Here is a 17,814-nt window from a genome sequence, read left to right as displayed (position 1 = left end):
GACGTTGACACATCAGGATAACTTCTCCCAGTGAATATGCTGTTCAATAATATGAAGAGAAAGCATCATTACCAAGAGTCAGAATATATTGAACCAGAGAGAGTAGTTTTGTACAGGTCTTGTCATTTGATAGAATCACCCAAATATATAAAGAATCTTGATTTCTCAGAGATATAGAAATCAGTAAATAAATGAAAGAAATACAAAAAGCACCACTTATCAACATACATTTCTCTTTGTACATTATTATGCTACTGGCCAATGATTTTAAACAGGCTGTCTAATTGGTAAATGAAAGGCTTTCAATTGCCTACATATAAGAAAAACTGGTAACTTTTAAATTTCCTGCAACAAGAGCAGGCTGACAATATGTGGCACATAGTAGGAGCTCAAAAAATAATTGCTGAACAAAGAATTAAAATAAAAGCCTTCATGAGGTATACAGACTAAATAATTTCTTATGAAAAATATATTTTCCAAAGACTCTGAAAAAGAAAATATTCACATGTATACTTTTCTATTTTAGTTCATCTCTTAAAATACGAGTTACACCCAAAGATATTACTTGGGGGTTGAATTTGCAGAAAAGATATCTTATAATTTTTATTAATTTCTTCAAATTTCTCTAGTTCACCAATTCACAGTTATAAAAAAGGCAAATAGAGTACTAAATTAAAAATCCACTCCTTTCAGTCACAACGTAGGTAATACAGCTGGTTGGACAGAAAATTAGAGAAGTGTGAATTTTCTATACACGTTTTTTAAGGATTATTATCAACAAAATTTCATGTTCTAGCCACATAACTCTCATTAAATTTAAAGCAAACCCTCAAATGAAAAATATCAGAGAGCAATATATCCCCCAAGATGGGAAGCACAGCTTACTTTAACTTGAAAAAGTTCTCCAGCCCCCTCACAGTCATTGGATGTGATTACTGGAGTATGAATATGCACAAAACCACTGTCCTGGAAGAAAAAGAGAAACCACTTTTCTCAGTATATTTGTATGTGAAACACTTCCAAGAACATACACTTCATTATATGATTAAAATAGCAATAAGAGAATGCCATATCAAATCCCTCCTTAATCCCCAAAATAAAACTATTAAAATATCAAATGGAGAGTTTACTAGGCACAAAGAATTTTAAATCAGAACTGACTTAGACAATATCGAGTCCAATCTCCTCACTGGAAAGACAAGGAAATTGAGGCCCACAGAGATTTAATGAGAGGCCAAAGTCATACAACTAGTCAGTGTCAGAGCTGGGACTGAACCTAGGTGCTCAGGATCTCTCTCTGGTGCCATTTCTTCTTCCCACTTTTCCAACATACTGATAGTGATTTAACACATGCACACACACGCACACTCACTCAGGGCTAATGCATAATGATGTTGCCCACATTGCTAAGGGAATAAAAGTGATCAATATTAAGTTGTTATTTTGGAATGAGACCCTCAATTGTAACAAACCACCAAAAATGAGACAAATTAAGGTTGACAATCGGGGACCGAAGAAATAAACAGCAAAAAGGCAGGAATGATTTTTAGGAAGTCTGTCATTAAATTGACGGCACAGTGCACCGCACATGGCACAGGCAGTGCACTTCCTTTGCCTCAAGGAAGATTGTGAGCAGCAAATCCATCCATTACTAAGGCACCCAACTGCAATTCTTCTGCTCTAAAGTCTGAGACTATTTCCATTAGTGAACCACAAAAGCTGTTGCTAGTAAAACTGAAATAACCCAGCAACTTCAAGGTTATGCTTCTTTCACTTTGACTACGGATGTAGGCGAAAGGTTACAGACAGCATAAATGCTGCAGGGTGGGGATGGAGGCAGCTAAAGTGAATTTATGCTGCAAAGGCAGAAGAGTATGTGTTCAATGTAAACATTTTGTTCTTGACATCAGTACAATAAGTTCATATATATCCATCTAATCTCTGCTAAATTCTGCCAGTACCTACTGGTGGAATGTAAAATATGTCAGTGCATTACCAGGGGCCTCCCAAATTTGCCCCTTCCTTCCTAAAAAGGTTGAATTCAAGTATTCTGGCTATGATACAAAGTATCCAGCCAACAACCTGCCTTATGATGTAGACTGATTAAATTTTCAAGCTATAAATTAGGAGTCTCAGGAAGTGTTCAAATATGTACTTAATCTGGGAACAACGTGTGGAGAGGTGCTGCACAGAGCACATTATAGAGAACAAATGAAACAGAATCAATAACATTACGGCATAAAATTTTTATCTCCTAGAAGCCAAGAATTATGGACATGAATCATTTATTCCACATAAGGCAACTATGAGCATGAGTGCAGTAAACAAAGAAAGGAAGTGAAAAATCCAAAGGAAACAAGGGTGGCGAGAGGGAGGAGAAAATTTAACGGCTAAATATAATTGCTTAAGTTAGAACTGGTCAACTGCCACAAGGACCAGTTTTCTTATGAAAATAACTGTATGGCATTTTTTTTTTTTAAATCACTCAAATAGTGGGAATTATTCTCAATTCTCAAATAACGCTAAACCTTTCAAAAGGCATCGTCGGCTTTTTAAGCCTGAACAGTGCTAGCAAGGCTTATCATATCAAAGTCTATATCATTACCACCAAAAGTTATACAGGAGAGGGTACAAAGGAACAACAAAGACGAGAACAAAGTCCACAAAAGAGAAAGTGGATAGAGAAGTAGGAAACTAAATAGCAGGAGTACTCTCAGTGGCTGCCTCCAGTGGGGTTCCAGTGTCAGGTACTTATCCTATCCCACAGCAAAGGCGTTCCTAATGAGAGAGATGAAGGCCAGAGAAGGGGTCAAAAATTTTGGCCCAATTATTCAGATCCCACCCATCACCTCTAAATATCTAAGTATTTTGATAGATACACATTGCTATAACCAGATATTTATAAGGCAATGAATGAGTATCTGAAAATTACAAAATTCATGTACTAAGGCCCATACACATCACTCAAAGAGTCATGGACTATATTTTTCTTTAACACACACAAAATAAATATTATTTAATCAGACTCAACAAAAAAGAAACTTGACAGCAATTGCTAGCCACAGACACACCACTGGCGACAAAAAGTGACAGCAAGAGGAGACCAAAAAAACAAAACAAAAACCAAAAAAACACCCCATAAAAAGCAGTCACAGGAACTCAAAGGCACAGCAGTCTAGGGTCATTCAACGCAGGGTCAAAGAACACCCCTCACCGTGACAGGCTTTGAAGGCACTGCCATACTGAGAAGAGAACAATCTGATACTCAGAGGAAGAACCTCAACTCACCAAGAAAGGGCAAACTCTTTTCTGTTGGCTCACTTCAGGAAGCCAGGGAAGTATGTAATACATTTTAGGATAACTTCCACTGGAAATTAGAAAAAAAATGGTGCCTAAAAGATAATCCGATTATTTGAGAAACTCAGCTCTTGTAAATAACTCATTTTTTTTTTTAACTTTGGGTTTGTTTGTTTGTTTATTATTTATTTATTTATTTATTTATTTATGGCTGTGTTGGGTCTTCGTTTCTGTGCGAGGGCTTTCTCTAGTTGCGGCAAGCGGGGGCCACTCTTCATCGCAGTGCGCAGGCCTCTCATCGCGGCCTCTCTTTTTGCGAAGCACAGGCTCCAGACGCACAGGCTCAGTAATTGTGGCCCACGGGCCTAGTTGCTCCGCGGCATGTGGGATCTTCCCAGACCAGGGCTCGAACCCGTGTCCCCTGCATTGGCAGGCAGATTCTCAACCACTGCACCACCAGGGAAGCCCTAAATAACTCATTTTTTGAGGATTCTAGATAGCCATGTTTTAGTACTCAAGAAATGTGTCAATTTTATAAGCAAAGCAAGTTATACACTACACATTTTTGATACTCAAACCAAAAAAAACTCTAGATCCTTAAAGTATCCTAACTAAAAGGTTTGTGCTCAAGTTTCTTTTTCCCTATATTTCAAGGTCTGAAATTTTTGAAAATTTTACATTTTAGTTCTTAACATCTTTTAGGGAGCCTAAAGTAACAAACATAGAAACAGTACCAAATATAGGATAATATATAACTAATATTTAATATGTCCTATAGTACTCCCATGATTTCTTTAAACAATTCAATCCTGTCACATACACAAGTGGGTAACATCTTAGAAGGAGGTATCAGGATTATATTTTCCAGAGCTTTACAATTAAGAAGTGAATTTATAAGACTCAAAAGTACCTACCTTTATAACCATCACCAACAGTGCTAAAATTCATTATTTTCAACCACCTAAAGTGTTTTTAAAATTTTACTTTATTTTGCTTATTCTTTGATTTCAGAGTTTTCTAGTTTTTTTTATTATTATTTTAAAATTATTTACATACCTGTGAAAACTTCAAGTAATAAGAAATGTATAAATTAGGTAAAGCCCACTTGTTAATGGATTGCCAATACCACCACCTACTGGCCAGAAATCCATAAAACTTTCAGAATTAAAGCAGATCCACTGACTTTATCAGCTGTTAAAGCCATATAGGGAAAAAAGATTTTTACATCTGAACAAATTTTCTGTTTGTATGGTTCAAGCACTATTGAAAAGCCATATGGATGGGACTTCCCTGGTGGCGCAGTGGCAAAGAGTCCACCTGCCAATGCAGGGGACACGGGTTCAAGTCCAGGAAGATCCCACGTGCCGCGGTGCAACTAAGCCCATGCGCCACAACTACTGAGCCTGCGCTCTAGAGCCCTCGAGCCACAACTACAGAAGCCCACGTGCCTAGAGCCCGTGCTCTGCAACAGGAGAAGTCACTGCAATGAGAAGCCCGCACACCGCAATGAAGAGTAGCCCCCTGCTCACCACAACTAGAGAAAGCCCGTGGGCAGCAACGAAGACCCAACACAGCCAAAAATAAATAAATACAATAAATAAATTTATTAAAAAAAAAAAAAAGAGAAAAGCCATATGGAAGATGCATAAGAAAGTTTATGAGAGCATATGTAAACACACCCTTTCACACTATAATGGGATGACACTGTATAATGTGATTTATTTTCCTTTGTTTATTCTTATGCTTTAAAGTCATGATGTTCTTTAGCTGTCACACCAAAAATTACCTCTTAAGGAGCTTTTCAGAGAGCAAGAACTTTCTTCGTGTGCTATGGCAGGGCTGGGCCTGCATGAATTTGGATGCTGTCCAAGGGAAGGGTATGCTGTCAGACAATCTTTGCAAGTGAGCTGGATTTGGAGAAGTGGATTAGGAAGAGTTCCAAAACTACATGGAATAATACTGAACTTTATCCATTGGGTCACTCTTGCTTTTGGAGCCCTTCCATCCAACACATGGAAGGAGAGTCCCTTCACCTCATCAACTTACCAACTACATTCCACTGTGGCTTTCCCGGGTTGGGGGAAATGGCTGAAAAGCAAAGCTAAATGAGACAAAATGTCTTTAGGCATTAGATCAATCTACTTGATCAACACCAATAATTTTTTTAAATTAGTGCTTACTGTATATAAAATGTCTGTGACCAAGATGTAGAAATAGGAACTAGATTTACCCTCCCATTTGAAACAACAAAAAAAACCCAAAAACAAAACAAAAATATCCACAAGCAAACCACATGAAATGATGGTTTTCAAGACACTGGATATCAGACAACAAAGGAGAGTGATCCCTGAGAGATAGGAAACAAACACAGTGAACCCTACCAGCAGCCCAGATTACTACCTTGAGATTTTCCAGGCCACAGCAGGAAGAAGGGAGAAATAAAGTGGAGCCCAGCAGACTCCCTGAGTTGAGGAGACCAAAGTGGCTAGAACTGACAGGACAGAGTACCGGAGAGCAGAGAGCTGTCCAACAACTCCAGAGAGGTACAGGGAGTCACCCTGGAGTATTAGGTGGAGGAATGATCAGCACATGCAAGTGAGGAAACTATCCAAGGCCAGGGAAAGAACCATCCACAACGATTAAACAGTGCCTGGTGCTCATATGTGGCTGGAAACAATGCCTGCTCCCACAAACCAGGCTGGAAAATCTTGTAATTCACAAGGCACTAGGTAGAATACTCAGGAAGGCTTTGCCTCAGTAGTGGGGAATAATTAGACCCAGACTGAGCACTGCTCCAGATTTACTTAACAAATCATAAAAGCAAGACCCTTCCAGTAACTTAACTACATACCAAAACAAAGCTTAAGAAGCTTTATAAATATCCAGCACCCAACAAGGTAAAATTCACAAGGTCTGGCACCTAATCAAAGATTAGCAGATATACGAAGAAGCAGGAAAACATAATCCGTAATGAAGAGACTAATCAATCAATCAAAACTGACTTATAGCTGACACATTAGAAGGATGTAAAAAGTTACTAAACAGCTATGAAAACTGTACAGTTTTAACTAAAACTGTATTGTATATGTTCAAAAAAGTTAAGTAGAGACATGGAAGACACTAAAAAAAAAAGGCCCAAATCAAACACTTAGATATGAAGCCTTTCACTTACATATGGGGTGAAAAATGCACTGGATAGGAATAACAAATTAGGCACTGCAGAAGAAAAGATCGGTAAGCATGAAGACATAGTAATACAAACTATCCAAAAGAAACACACTGGAAAAAAAAGATTTTTTAAAAAGAAAAGAACATCTGAGAGCTGTCGAGATATCATCAAGTGGCCTAATATATGGTTAACTGAAGTCTCCCAAGGAGAGAGGTAACATAAAAAATATTTGATGAAATAATGACTGAAAAACTTGGTGAAAATTAAAATGCATAGATTCAAGAAATTCAATGAACTCCAAACACACGAAACATAAAGAAAACTGTGCCAAGGCACACATTAATCAAATTACTCAAAACCAGTGATAAACAGAAAATTTAAAATCAGCCAAAGAAAAAAGTACCACACAATAAAGGGTGCTTAGAATAAATAACCCAAAGAACTTTCAGGATAATACTCCAGTATTACAATTATTCAACTTCTTCACAAGAAAGAACACCTAGAAGCAAAGCTCCTTACCTTAAAGAAAGAATGGATAGCAGCTGTGGCTTCACTGCGAACCCTCAGTATAGAACCCTGAACATTAGTCCTACACCTAAGGTGAGGGTATTGTCTCAGATACTCCAGAGGATGCCTCTCTTTATATTTAAAAGGGAAAGCCTGACAATAAAAGGAAAAACAAGTTAGAAGCTAAAAGAAATACAGTTTTATAAAATCAGTTTACAGGGCATTTGTTAAATAGTAGTGCTTTAGAATAAAACTAAGATGCTTTCGTTCTTTATTTCTTAACATAACTGAATATGGTCCACATTAATTCTAACAAGTTAGTAGAACAGTGAGTGAAATCAGAAAGATGTGGGTTTAAATTCAGCTCTACTACTTATTAGCTTTGGAACCTTGGGCAAAGTTACTTATTATCACCAAGGCTCATCTGTTATTTATCAAATTTCTATCCGTTAGCTATCAATCACTACTTACAAATAGAGAGATTAGGATATAGTTACCCAAAACACTCCACTGTTTGGCACACATGAGTTTAGAATATTGTAGATATTAAACATTGTTTTCTACAGCTGTATACAAACAGCTGGTATTGAATTTTAAAATTGCCCAAATGTCTTGAAAGCCCACAAGCGCCCATAATCAATTAGCACTATTTATCGCCATTTATCAACATGTGCTGCTGTTTCAGAACATGAGTGAGGGTCAACAGCTTTCTGTCATCTGGACGAGCAATGTATATTGATAAAAATTTTAAAGGAAATTATGACTCTACCTAGAAAAATTTCCCTGCCCACACTCATTTTACAAGATTGAGAAGATAGGATAAAAGTTTCAGACCAAAACCAAAGTTTCAATAAAAAAGATAACAGAGAAGCTAAGTAAAAGAACTCTAAAACAGGCTACCAACATAGCTGTCTATTCCTTTTAGGCCTTGTGCACACATTAATTTATGTCATATAGAAATAGGTCCCATACCTATGAAAGTGACAATATGATCACATTAATAGGAATCTGGGGACTGTCAGCAGGTTCAGAATTCCCTAATGCTGAATACTTAAAAATGACACTGAAATGAGGGGGAAGAGTAGTGGAAAGCATCAATACCCACCAAGGGAAAACAATTTAAGAAGAGTAAAACACATGGCAAATTTTTAATAATCAAACATCCCTCTAAAAAAGCAAAAATAAAAATGGTTAACATTTCAGTTATCCAAAAGAACTAAAAATGAATTTGAATTAAAATGATGCTATTTCCCTATATTCCTCATTTTTTGTTCATTAAATATTTGAAGATGAGTATAGCTAAACCACAGGGGGTTAAAATGGCTAGCACATAAACTTCAGCTGCGCCACTAATCAGCAATATGACCTAATGCAAGTCATTTTACCTGGTTGGGTCTCATTTTCTCCAAATAGAAACTGGATTAATAATCTATGGTTTTATTCCCTCTAACCTCTTTATCAGGCTATACATAAAAAGCTACTAACAGAAGAGCCTTGCAAAAACAGGAATAAATATGTCTTAATGTAGAATTTCTTATCTTCGTTCAGCCTAAGTATCCCCACACTCTAGCACCATCCAACAGAATTTTCTGTGATAAACGGAAATGATCTGTACCTGTGCAATGCAGTACGGTAGCTGCTAGCTGCATATGACTACTGAGTACTTGCAATGTGGCTAATGTCACTGAGGAACTGAATTTTTAATTTAATTTTAATTGATTTAATATTAAATAGCCATGGGTGGCTAGTGGCTATTGCACCAGATGGTACAGTTCTAGATCATGCAAAAGTAATTTCTAGGCAGAGTTTTCCTAAGAATGTGGTTTGCCCTGGTATGTCTTTGTCACTGCAGCTGACTAGGCATGCTTGTAAAGTGGCAAATCTCAACAGTGACAGGCACCACAGAGATACACAGAGTATTATCACTTAGCTCTCACTCCTAAGGCTCCGCCATCTACATAAATACTTTTTGCTACTCTTTCTACATTCCTCAGTCTATAGCCTGTTTCAATTACCTAGGAAGTCACAGTCGAAATGTTCCAAGTGCCATCTTCCCAATAATCACACTTAAAACATTGCTAATGTTTTAAATTAAGCCTTTACGGCCTCCATAATCATGTCACGACACATACCTTGGCATCACAATTTCCAACAACTTCAATTTTTTCTGCCTTCAGTTCCACATTTTGCCTTTTGGACAAACTTTTTACCAGCTGCCCTTGAACTTCCACAGAACTCCCAAAGGCCAGTTCTCTATAATAACAAAACAATAGCATAAACAAGATCGTACATGTAGCCCTCATATTAATACCAACCGTGCTCTCAGAACATTAAACTATTACTTATTTATTTATTTGGCTGCACTGGGTCTTAGTTGCAGCATGCGGGATCTAATTCCCTGACCAGGGATCGAATCTGGGCCCCCTGCATTAGGAGCATGGAGTCAACCACTGGACCACCAGAGAAGTCCCTAAACCATTTAATGATAGAAGATTCTACCTTTAATTGGGTTAAGAGCTGCACATAGTTGAGAGAGAAGCAAAGGATAGGTGGGGGATATTGTCATGTGAAGATGTTAGAGAGAGGAGAAAAGGATCTTGATTCCAAGTATCTGGACTTGAGCCTCAAAGCTATGAAAAGCAGATTTGCTTAGAAAGATCACTGAGGGGGCAATATGAACACTTGGAATAGGGAAATGGGGAACAGAGGAGATGAAAAAAAATCAAAGTACTCTTAAAAACAAACAAAAAAAACTCACCTACTGTCAAAGCTTGAATCTGCTACAACCTGAAGGCTTTCCAAAGATGACCCATCATTGACATGCAGGAACAAGACTTCCTTCTGGGATCGGACTGAACGAATCCATCCCTAATGAGAAATATTTCTAAATGTGAGTTTAAAATACAAACATTGTATATTTTCATTACACATACACACAAAGGACTAAATAAAAAAAAAAAAAGTCTTCATAATCCTGCCTGATCAATTGCTTTTAGTTTACCGATATGCATATATAATTTTATATGGTCCTCATCACAGTGAAATACAGCTTTGGCATTCCACCTTTTTGTTGTTGTCGTTTTGTTAATAAAGCTCATCATTCTGAATAAGACGTCCCAAATCCCATTAAGCTGATGAGCCTAATTCACATAACCAATCCCCCTAATATTCCAGGTTTTCTTCCTGCCCCTGCCCTCTCACCCACCATTACACATAACAGGGCACATACTTTGGTTCCTTTCTCCTTTTATATCAAATTCCCAGAAGAGAGATTACGTAGTTATAGACTAGAAACATCTTTATGGGGTTTTCTTTTTTACAAAGTATCATACTAAAAGAGTTCTCAAGAAACTTATTATGATCATATTAAGCAGCACATGAACTTTCAAAGACACTGAATTTAAATGACAGGTATGCATGAGTACAAATGAGATGTCTTCAAGGAGAACACTAAAAACAGCTCTCTCACAGATGACAACCTCTATGCTAGTTAAATTTAACTAGCATAGAGGTTGAGAGAGAATATTCTAGCAGCCTCTGAACAACTGTGAAACAGTTGATGGTGTTCAGTTAACCATCAAACGTGCTTGGGAAAAGTGAGATGATCCTACTTAGGAAAACTGTACTGATCCTGACTTTCTTTGTATCCCCACCACACCCTAACAGACACTGTTATTAAAGCCCTTCTATTACTTATTTGCATGTCCATAATATTTTGTGGGTTTAGGAATCACATTTTTCGTTGCATTGAAGGCTATTGTCAGGCACACAGTAGAAAATCCATGAATATTTTCCAGTGGAAGAATATCTATCATGTACTGAACATCTACTATGTGACAAACATTTTACTACCTTCTTCATATACTGTTTCACCTCCTCCTCACAACAGCAATGTGGATTATCATTGTTCCCATTTTACAAGTGAAGAATTGAGGCTCAGAGAAGTTAAATAACTTGCCTGAGGGCACACTGCTGGTAAACGGCAGAGCCTGAATTTAAACCCAAGTCTACTAGGAAGCGCTTATCTTTCTCCAGGGCTACACTGAGTAAAGCGTAAATTGCCTCAGTCTCACGTACAAGGCCCTTCATAACTTGAGCATGCCCAATCCAAAGCACCAATGCCTTGCTTTTTACTTGTTAGTAAAAGTTAACATTTATGGAGCGCTGTTTAATGTGCTTCTGTCCTAAGCTCTTTATAAATATTTTTCTACTTAATCCTCACAAGAACTATCACTTTAGAGATGAAACATATTTAGAGAAGTTAGGATAACCTTGCTAAACACTCAAGGTTACCAAGTAGCACAGGTGGAATTCAAACACAGATCTCGGTTCAAAGTTCATGTTCTGTCAACAAACTCTTCTGAAATGATATTTCCACCCTATCCCTGGTTCCTGTGCCTGAGGAACACATCCTTCCGGACTCAGCTGAAATGTCACCTCACGCAAGAAGTCTTCTTTGACCTCCTCACACTGTTAAGAACTTCCCTCTCTGTATTCTCAAAGTTTTCTATTTATACCACTAATACTTATCACACTGTTGTCATTTCTTGTCTTAGCCATCAGACCAGGGCTGTCTGACAAAAATATAATGTGAGCCACATACGTAATTTTACTTTTTTAGTGGCTACATAAAAAAGAAATGGGTTAATTTTAATAGTGTATTTTATTGAACCCAAAATATATATCAACATGTAATCAATATGAAAAATACTGAGATAGTTTGCATTCTTTTGTTCCTCAAAATTAGTGTGTATTTTACAATTACAGTACCACTCAATTCAGATACTTCTAAATTAGACTGCACAGCACTAAAGTGAAAGCCTCTAACCTAGCGAGTAGGTTCTGTTCATCTTTGAATCCTCTCTAGACTAGCACACAAAGGTATTAATGTATGTCGAATTAATAGATTAATGCAAGAAGAAGTTTTGATTTGGATAATAGAAAGAATATGAAACCCAAAGAAATGCAAAGAGGGGGAAATTGGTCATACTGCTAAAAATCAAGGATATGTGAGGACAGCAAAAATAACTGCATCCGTGTGTTTCAGCAACCTAGTAAGTCAAACCTCCTTGTTTGGTCTGCTCCTTTAAGGAGGCACCTTCTGTGTGGAGCCGTTGAAAATATTATTATTAACAAGAGAAATGATAGCAACTAACATTTATTCACGGTGGGCCACTGTCCTAAATGTTTTGTAACTAATCTTCAGGACTCTGTGAGATAGGGACTATTATCTCCGTTCTCTTAAGAGGGAACTGAGGTTTAGAGCACGTTAAGTGACATGCCCATAATTAACAAGCTACTAAGCGGCAGAGATTTAAACCGAGGCAGCTTGACTCCAGAGCTCTTTCAAACTGCTACACTCCACTCGTTCTCCTAACTTATTAACATAAGTTATATGCAAAGCCCCATTTTAGGCACTGAGGTGGTTAAAAGTTGAATAAAAGGTATGGTTTAGTTGAACAAATATTTACTGCCAGCTATGTGTGACTATCAAGACGGGTAAGACATAGTTCCTGCACTCAAGGAGCTATATAACTGTGGACACACGTTATGAGGGACAAAAGAAAACGGGCTCGTTCATTTTGCTGTATGATTAACAAGTTTACGGGTAATAACCTGTATCATGAAAGCAAAGTTCCAGCACTTTTCAGGCAAAACTAACGGTAACCAATGAGAGGAGAAAAACGTGGACGCACACGATTGCCTACATTTTCTAACTTTCCGCTGCCGGTCGTTCTGTCGTTCTGTCCGACCCGACAGCACAAGGCAAGCCTAGAAGTGGACGTGCCATATCAGTCAACGAAAAGGACAAACCCACCCCCTTCCGATACACTAACCTGGACCTTAACGCGCTCCCCACTTGCGTTCTGGGCCCCGAGAGCGTCCCGCACGCTCAGTTTGGCTGAAGGTTTGTGCCTTGGGCAGGGAGCCGAGGAACAGGAGCGCAGGGCTCGGAGCAGGCACCGGGCCCCGAACATAGCGCGGCCGCCCCAGGCCCTTCTCGGGACCAGCCCTGATCCCAGCGCGCGCCGACCTTGCCTACGGGAACCCTCTCTTCTCCTCCCCTCTTCCGGGCCGCAGCCCTGCCCTCAGGCGCTCCAGAGTCCCCCGCTCGTGAAGAAGCTCTGCTTTCCCCCTCCCCGAGAGGGCGGAAAGGACACAAGATGTTCAGCGACGAACGCCAAAGAGAAAGCGCGCGCCTTGAGCTCCCGGGACACCCCACAACCCCGCGCAGCTTCTAAACTCACTCCCGGACCCCTAGCTGAAAACACCCGCGGCACCAACCCCTACGTCACCACGCCAACGCTAACGTCATCACGCTACGAGGAAGTTCAGAGGGAGCATGCGTACTTGCGACTCCATTTAAAGAGGCGGTGAAGCGGAGGAATGGGCGGGGTCAGGGGCTGAGACGGGGCGGAGTTAAGACGCTAGGGTTGTAGAGGTTAGCGCTGAAGGAACTAGGTAACCCACTTGGGGCGAGGTATGAGAGTCTTCATTTCTAAAGCTTCCGAGTGATGCTGAGGAACGCAAAGTGAAGGGCAAGGAGTGACTGATGCAGAAGGAAAGCGGACCAGAAGGAGACTCTTGATTGTTGAGAGGATTAGCGTGAGGGGATCAGTCTTTTCGGAGTTATGAGAACAGAGAAAAACAACAGAGCCCCTGCTAAAGTCACGTTTGGGTGGTATCAGACATCTAAACAGACAATTGAATAAAAGGGTGATCAGTTCCCTGACACAGCCTAAGCGTGGGATGCCAAAGATGGCTTGCTACGGAAGGTAACCCTTTGACAGGTAAGAGTAAGTGAAAAGACTTGGAACCGGGTAGTCAGAGGAGGCATAACAGTGTGAAGCTGTTGGAGAGAGAGTGGAGGAATTGCTGGGCATTGCCTGCCAGAATCTTTGAGCCTCTCTCTTTCCTTTTCCAACACAGTTATCTGCGTTTATTTGACCTGGAAACAATGACCCCTTCATGTATTAGACCACCTTTTAAACGTATCAAAAAATTCTCTAACTCATTGATACTCATGAACTAGTTTTCTATCTGATTAAAAGAAAGAAGTAAGGGCTAGTTAAAGTTGCACTATTATTATGCCCATTTTACAGATAAGAGAACTTAGGCACAGAAAAGTTAAATGACTTGCTCAAGGATATACATTCTATAAATGTGAGATTTAAACCTGGAAATCTTGGCTCCATCCACTAAACTGTTATGCTATACAGTCTCTCCAAGGTGGGAAATAAAACCATTGACCCTTCCATCAAGGAACTCATGGTCTAGACATGGAGACTGGCAAGAAAACAGAGAATTGTAATATAAACTAATAAGTACCAATATAAATGTATAAGCCAAGTGAAGTGGTAGCCTACAAAAGGAAATAAGCTGAGTTTTGGAGGAGGATCAGCATTTTGCCAGGTTGCGATGTAGGAAAGAGTGTTTCTTGCCAGAAGGTGGGCAAGAACGGTTGCCAAGAGGGCAAAAAGCCTGGAAGAATTGTAAAACTGTTCTCAAAACAGACTAGAAAATATCACCCATGAAAATACCAAGTTCTTAGACACTTCTTGAACCTTGAGAACAGAAATATGGAAACTTGCAGCTAAATGCCTTCTGAATTATGTAGCTATGGGCCTTAAAACAAAAGTATGTCTTTGGTATTGGTTGCAAAATCTGGGGAACAAGACAATCTGGCATACATACCAATGATATGTATCCCAGTTCAAATCTCCTCTTTGACTATGCTACCTTGTCCAAGGGACCAAAAATAGTGACCAGTTGGCTCACTTCCTACCCAGGCCGTCTGTTTGTCTTGCCTTCTTTCTTGACCTGGTCCTCCCCAGTGTGCCTCTTAAGAACTGCAGTCTGAGTCTCAGAGAGTGAGGATCCTGACTTCTTTTACCCTGTCACCTACTACTTGTTTAAGTCAAAGGGCTGTTTTCTGAGCAGGGGACCACTGGCCAGTAGTATGATGAAGGCACGGGAAACCAGTGTGTGAAACTGAAAACTAACGATAGTTCATTTAAAATGTAGATCACTGGAAGTTGACTACAGTATTTGTGTGTCTGGTGCTAAGTTCAAGCCACTCTTTGTACTGTATCAAATCATATCATCTTCTTCTTTATTTCTATTTTCAGTGTTGGAGTGACACTTCCCCTTTTAGATTCATCATTTTCCAGACAGTTGCCAGAGTGATCTTTCTAAAATGAATATATTACTGTTGGTAATAGTGATGGCTAGTGCCATAGAATCCTTACTATGTTCCAGGATTAATATGTTAATATTAATGTATACTGTTAATATATTCTTCACATATTCACTCATTTAATTCTCACAACAGCACACTCTGAAGTAGGGGTAGTAGCATCATCCCCAGTTTTCAAAGGAGAAACTGAAACTCAGAGAGGTTTCATAATTTGTACCAAGTTACACTGGGAGTTTGGCACTAGAGTCCATTCTCTTACCCATTCGTAATCCAGTGATCAAGCAACCCTTCAGTTGTTCTCCCTACAACATAAAGAGGACTTGCTTCCTTTAGCATGCATACCAGGCTCTCTATGATCCACGGAGTTCCCTGAAGTGCCCTGAAGTTAGGAACAGAAGTGAAACACCCTTCCTGTTACCTTTTGATACTGCAGGTGTGTGCAATGAACACTGTCAGCATTACTTGTCAGCTTTGGGGAAGGTTTTAACCAGGCTCGGCTTGCCAGTTTCCAGCTAAACTTGCAAAGCTTCAGAGCTTCTAAAAGGTAGGCAGTATGCTGATACCCCATACTACCATGGAGTACCAGTCAGTGTTCATGGTTTTCATTGTGCTTGAATCTAGTCATAAAACTTTCAACACCCAAAACTTGATTTCAAGGTCATGACTTCAGAGTACAAAGGAACATAGTACTTGATGCAGAAATTATGGAGACATTAGAGGTAGAAAAGAAGTGGATATTGTAAGCATCTTGGGTTTCTCCGAAGGAGCTAACAATCGTGACTATAACTTAACTTGAAAAATGGTAAGGTACATGCACAGAGCATAAAAAGTCACATTTGTAGTTTGAAACTTTCAGAAAAGCAGCTCATAATCTAGAAAGAGAAACTGATGAGTAAATGGTCAATTAAAGGAGTAATTGACTAATGCAGAGCACTAGTAACCAACTCAAATTTAGTTTTTGAGATATATCCATGTAGGTCTAGTTCATTCTTTTAAATATTCCATTATATAAATGTACCATAATTTATTCATTCTCATTCTGACAGCCATTTGGGCTGTTTTCAGTGTTTCTGTATTACAAACAGAGGCGGATTTACCATGAAGCTCATGAAATTTAGAGCCCCTTATTCGCATGCACATCTCCCCTCTGCCTTCCCTCCCATCTCTTTCCCCCCTGCAGTGCTGGGAATTGCTAGGAATTGTAGGGTGAGAGAGGAAGCAATCAGAAAGCATTTATAAAGGAACTCAGAATAAAGGGACATGGATTTCCAAGGTTCAAGAAATTTCTTCTCATTCTAAATAAACATTTACTTTAGTATTTGTAATTTTGTATTGTTTTTTCTTAAAGAGAACCTCCCAAATTACATAAGCTTTGAGTCCCACAGAACTGGATCTGCCCTTGATTACAAAAATGCTGCAATAAATATACTGGATACACATGAAAGAGTTTCTCAGGATCATAAGCCTGGGGTATATGCATCTTCAGCTTTACTAGATATTACCAAATTGCTCTTCAAATTGGTTCCAATTTATACACCCCACAACAGGCTTCTAAGAGTTCCCAGAGTTCCATGCCTTTAATGACATCTGATAAAGTCAGACTTTCTAATTTTTACCAATGCTGGGTAAGAAAGAATATCTCGTTGTTTTAGAGATACTATGTTTGATCCTCTTTTTCTTCCCCTCAAAATTCCATTTCAACTATAATCCCACCCCACCCCCCATCATTTTCAATAGCATAGTGAAAAAGAACACTAGCATGGCAACCAGAAGTCCTGGTTCAGATCTCATCATAGCTGTGGATCTTCGGGAAGTCAAACTTCCTTCACAGGGCTGTTGACAGTATTAATAACTGAAGCATCTTGTGAATTTTGTGATAGAGGAATTGGTGTTGTATCCAAGTGAACACCCTCCATCATTTATGAGTTTTAGAGTTAGGGAGTCCCTTGAATTTCATCAACCAACTCTATCTAAATCCCAAAGTAGAAGGCTCAAGATGAATTCCATCTATTTTGTGTACATTTCTTTTAGGTACAGACCTTCGGTGTGCATAAGAATCACCAGCAGAGCTTGCTAAAATGCACATTCCTGGGTCTCCTGCCTAATGATTTTGACTCAGTTTGAGAAAGTGCTTGTTCTGTAGTTGGATTTTATCCTTTCCTGCTTTCTTCCCTTTGCTTTCAGGAGGCGCTTACTTTGAGGCTTGAACTTTGTTTCTTATATTATACTATATTACCACAACAAAACAACCTACAATCCAAGCTGCCTTTCAGGTTTAGAGTGAGGAGGCATCAGTGGGCGGGGGTGGAGCATGACATCAGGAGTGTAGAAGGAGCCTCTTCCTCAGCTGGCTCTCTTGGGGCTCCAGGCCCTTCCCAGGCAGACTCCACATCACCCAGCCATGTCTCACCCCTTCTGGGCTAGGAGATGTTGACAGTCTCCCCCTCTTTAGAGACAAGGGCTAGAACCAAACTGGAGATAAGCCCAAGCTCCCTTAAACCAATGTTTTCCAACTGTGGTCATGGTGCAGTAGGCTTGCATATTTAGATAGTAAAACCATAATTATGATACACAAAATCAACTTAGTAGGTTTTGACCAGCAGAATAGAAAGGAATAAAAAAAATCGGTATCTTGGAAAATAAC

At 39.3% G+C, this 17,814-nt stretch overlaps 1 protein-coding gene across 3 annotated transcripts in view; it reads right to left on the bottom strand.

The window, feature by feature from the left end:
* NARS2 (asparaginyl-tRNA synthetase 2, mitochondrial) overlaps nucleotides 1–13,243 on the bottom strand; it is a 145,329-nt gene extending 132,086 nt beyond the window's left edge. For 2 of the 3 annotated variants that reach the window (XM_068556203.1, XM_068556206.1), the window contains exons 1-5: nucleotides 12,811–13,243; nucleotides 9,732–9,841; nucleotides 9,106–9,226; nucleotides 6,986–7,126; nucleotides 886–966 (exon numbers count right to left, since the gene is read on the bottom strand). In XM_068556203.1, coding sequence (XP_068412304.1) covers nucleotides 886–966; nucleotides 6,986–7,126; nucleotides 9,106–9,226; nucleotides 9,732–9,841; nucleotides 12,811–12,951 — 594 coding nt within the window. In that variant the 5' untranslated portion in view covers nucleotides 12,952–13,243. The remainder of the gene's footprint in view (nucleotides 1–885; nucleotides 967–6,985; nucleotides 7,127–9,105; nucleotides 9,227–9,731; nucleotides 9,842–12,810) is intronic. The other variant, XM_068556204.1, reaches the window with a different exon arrangement.
* Between the last annotated feature and the right edge of the window lie 4,571 nt (nucleotides 13,244–17,814).

The sequence above is a fragment of the Eschrichtius robustus genome, chromosome 11 (genome assembly GCF_028021215.1).
Source record: "Eschrichtius robustus isolate mEscRob2 chromosome 11, mEscRob2.pri, whole genome shotgun sequence".
Lineage (NCBI taxonomy): Eukaryota > Metazoa > Chordata > Mammalia > Artiodactyla > Eschrichtiidae > Eschrichtius > Eschrichtius robustus.
This window is presented reverse-complemented; position numbering and strand designations above follow the sequence as displayed.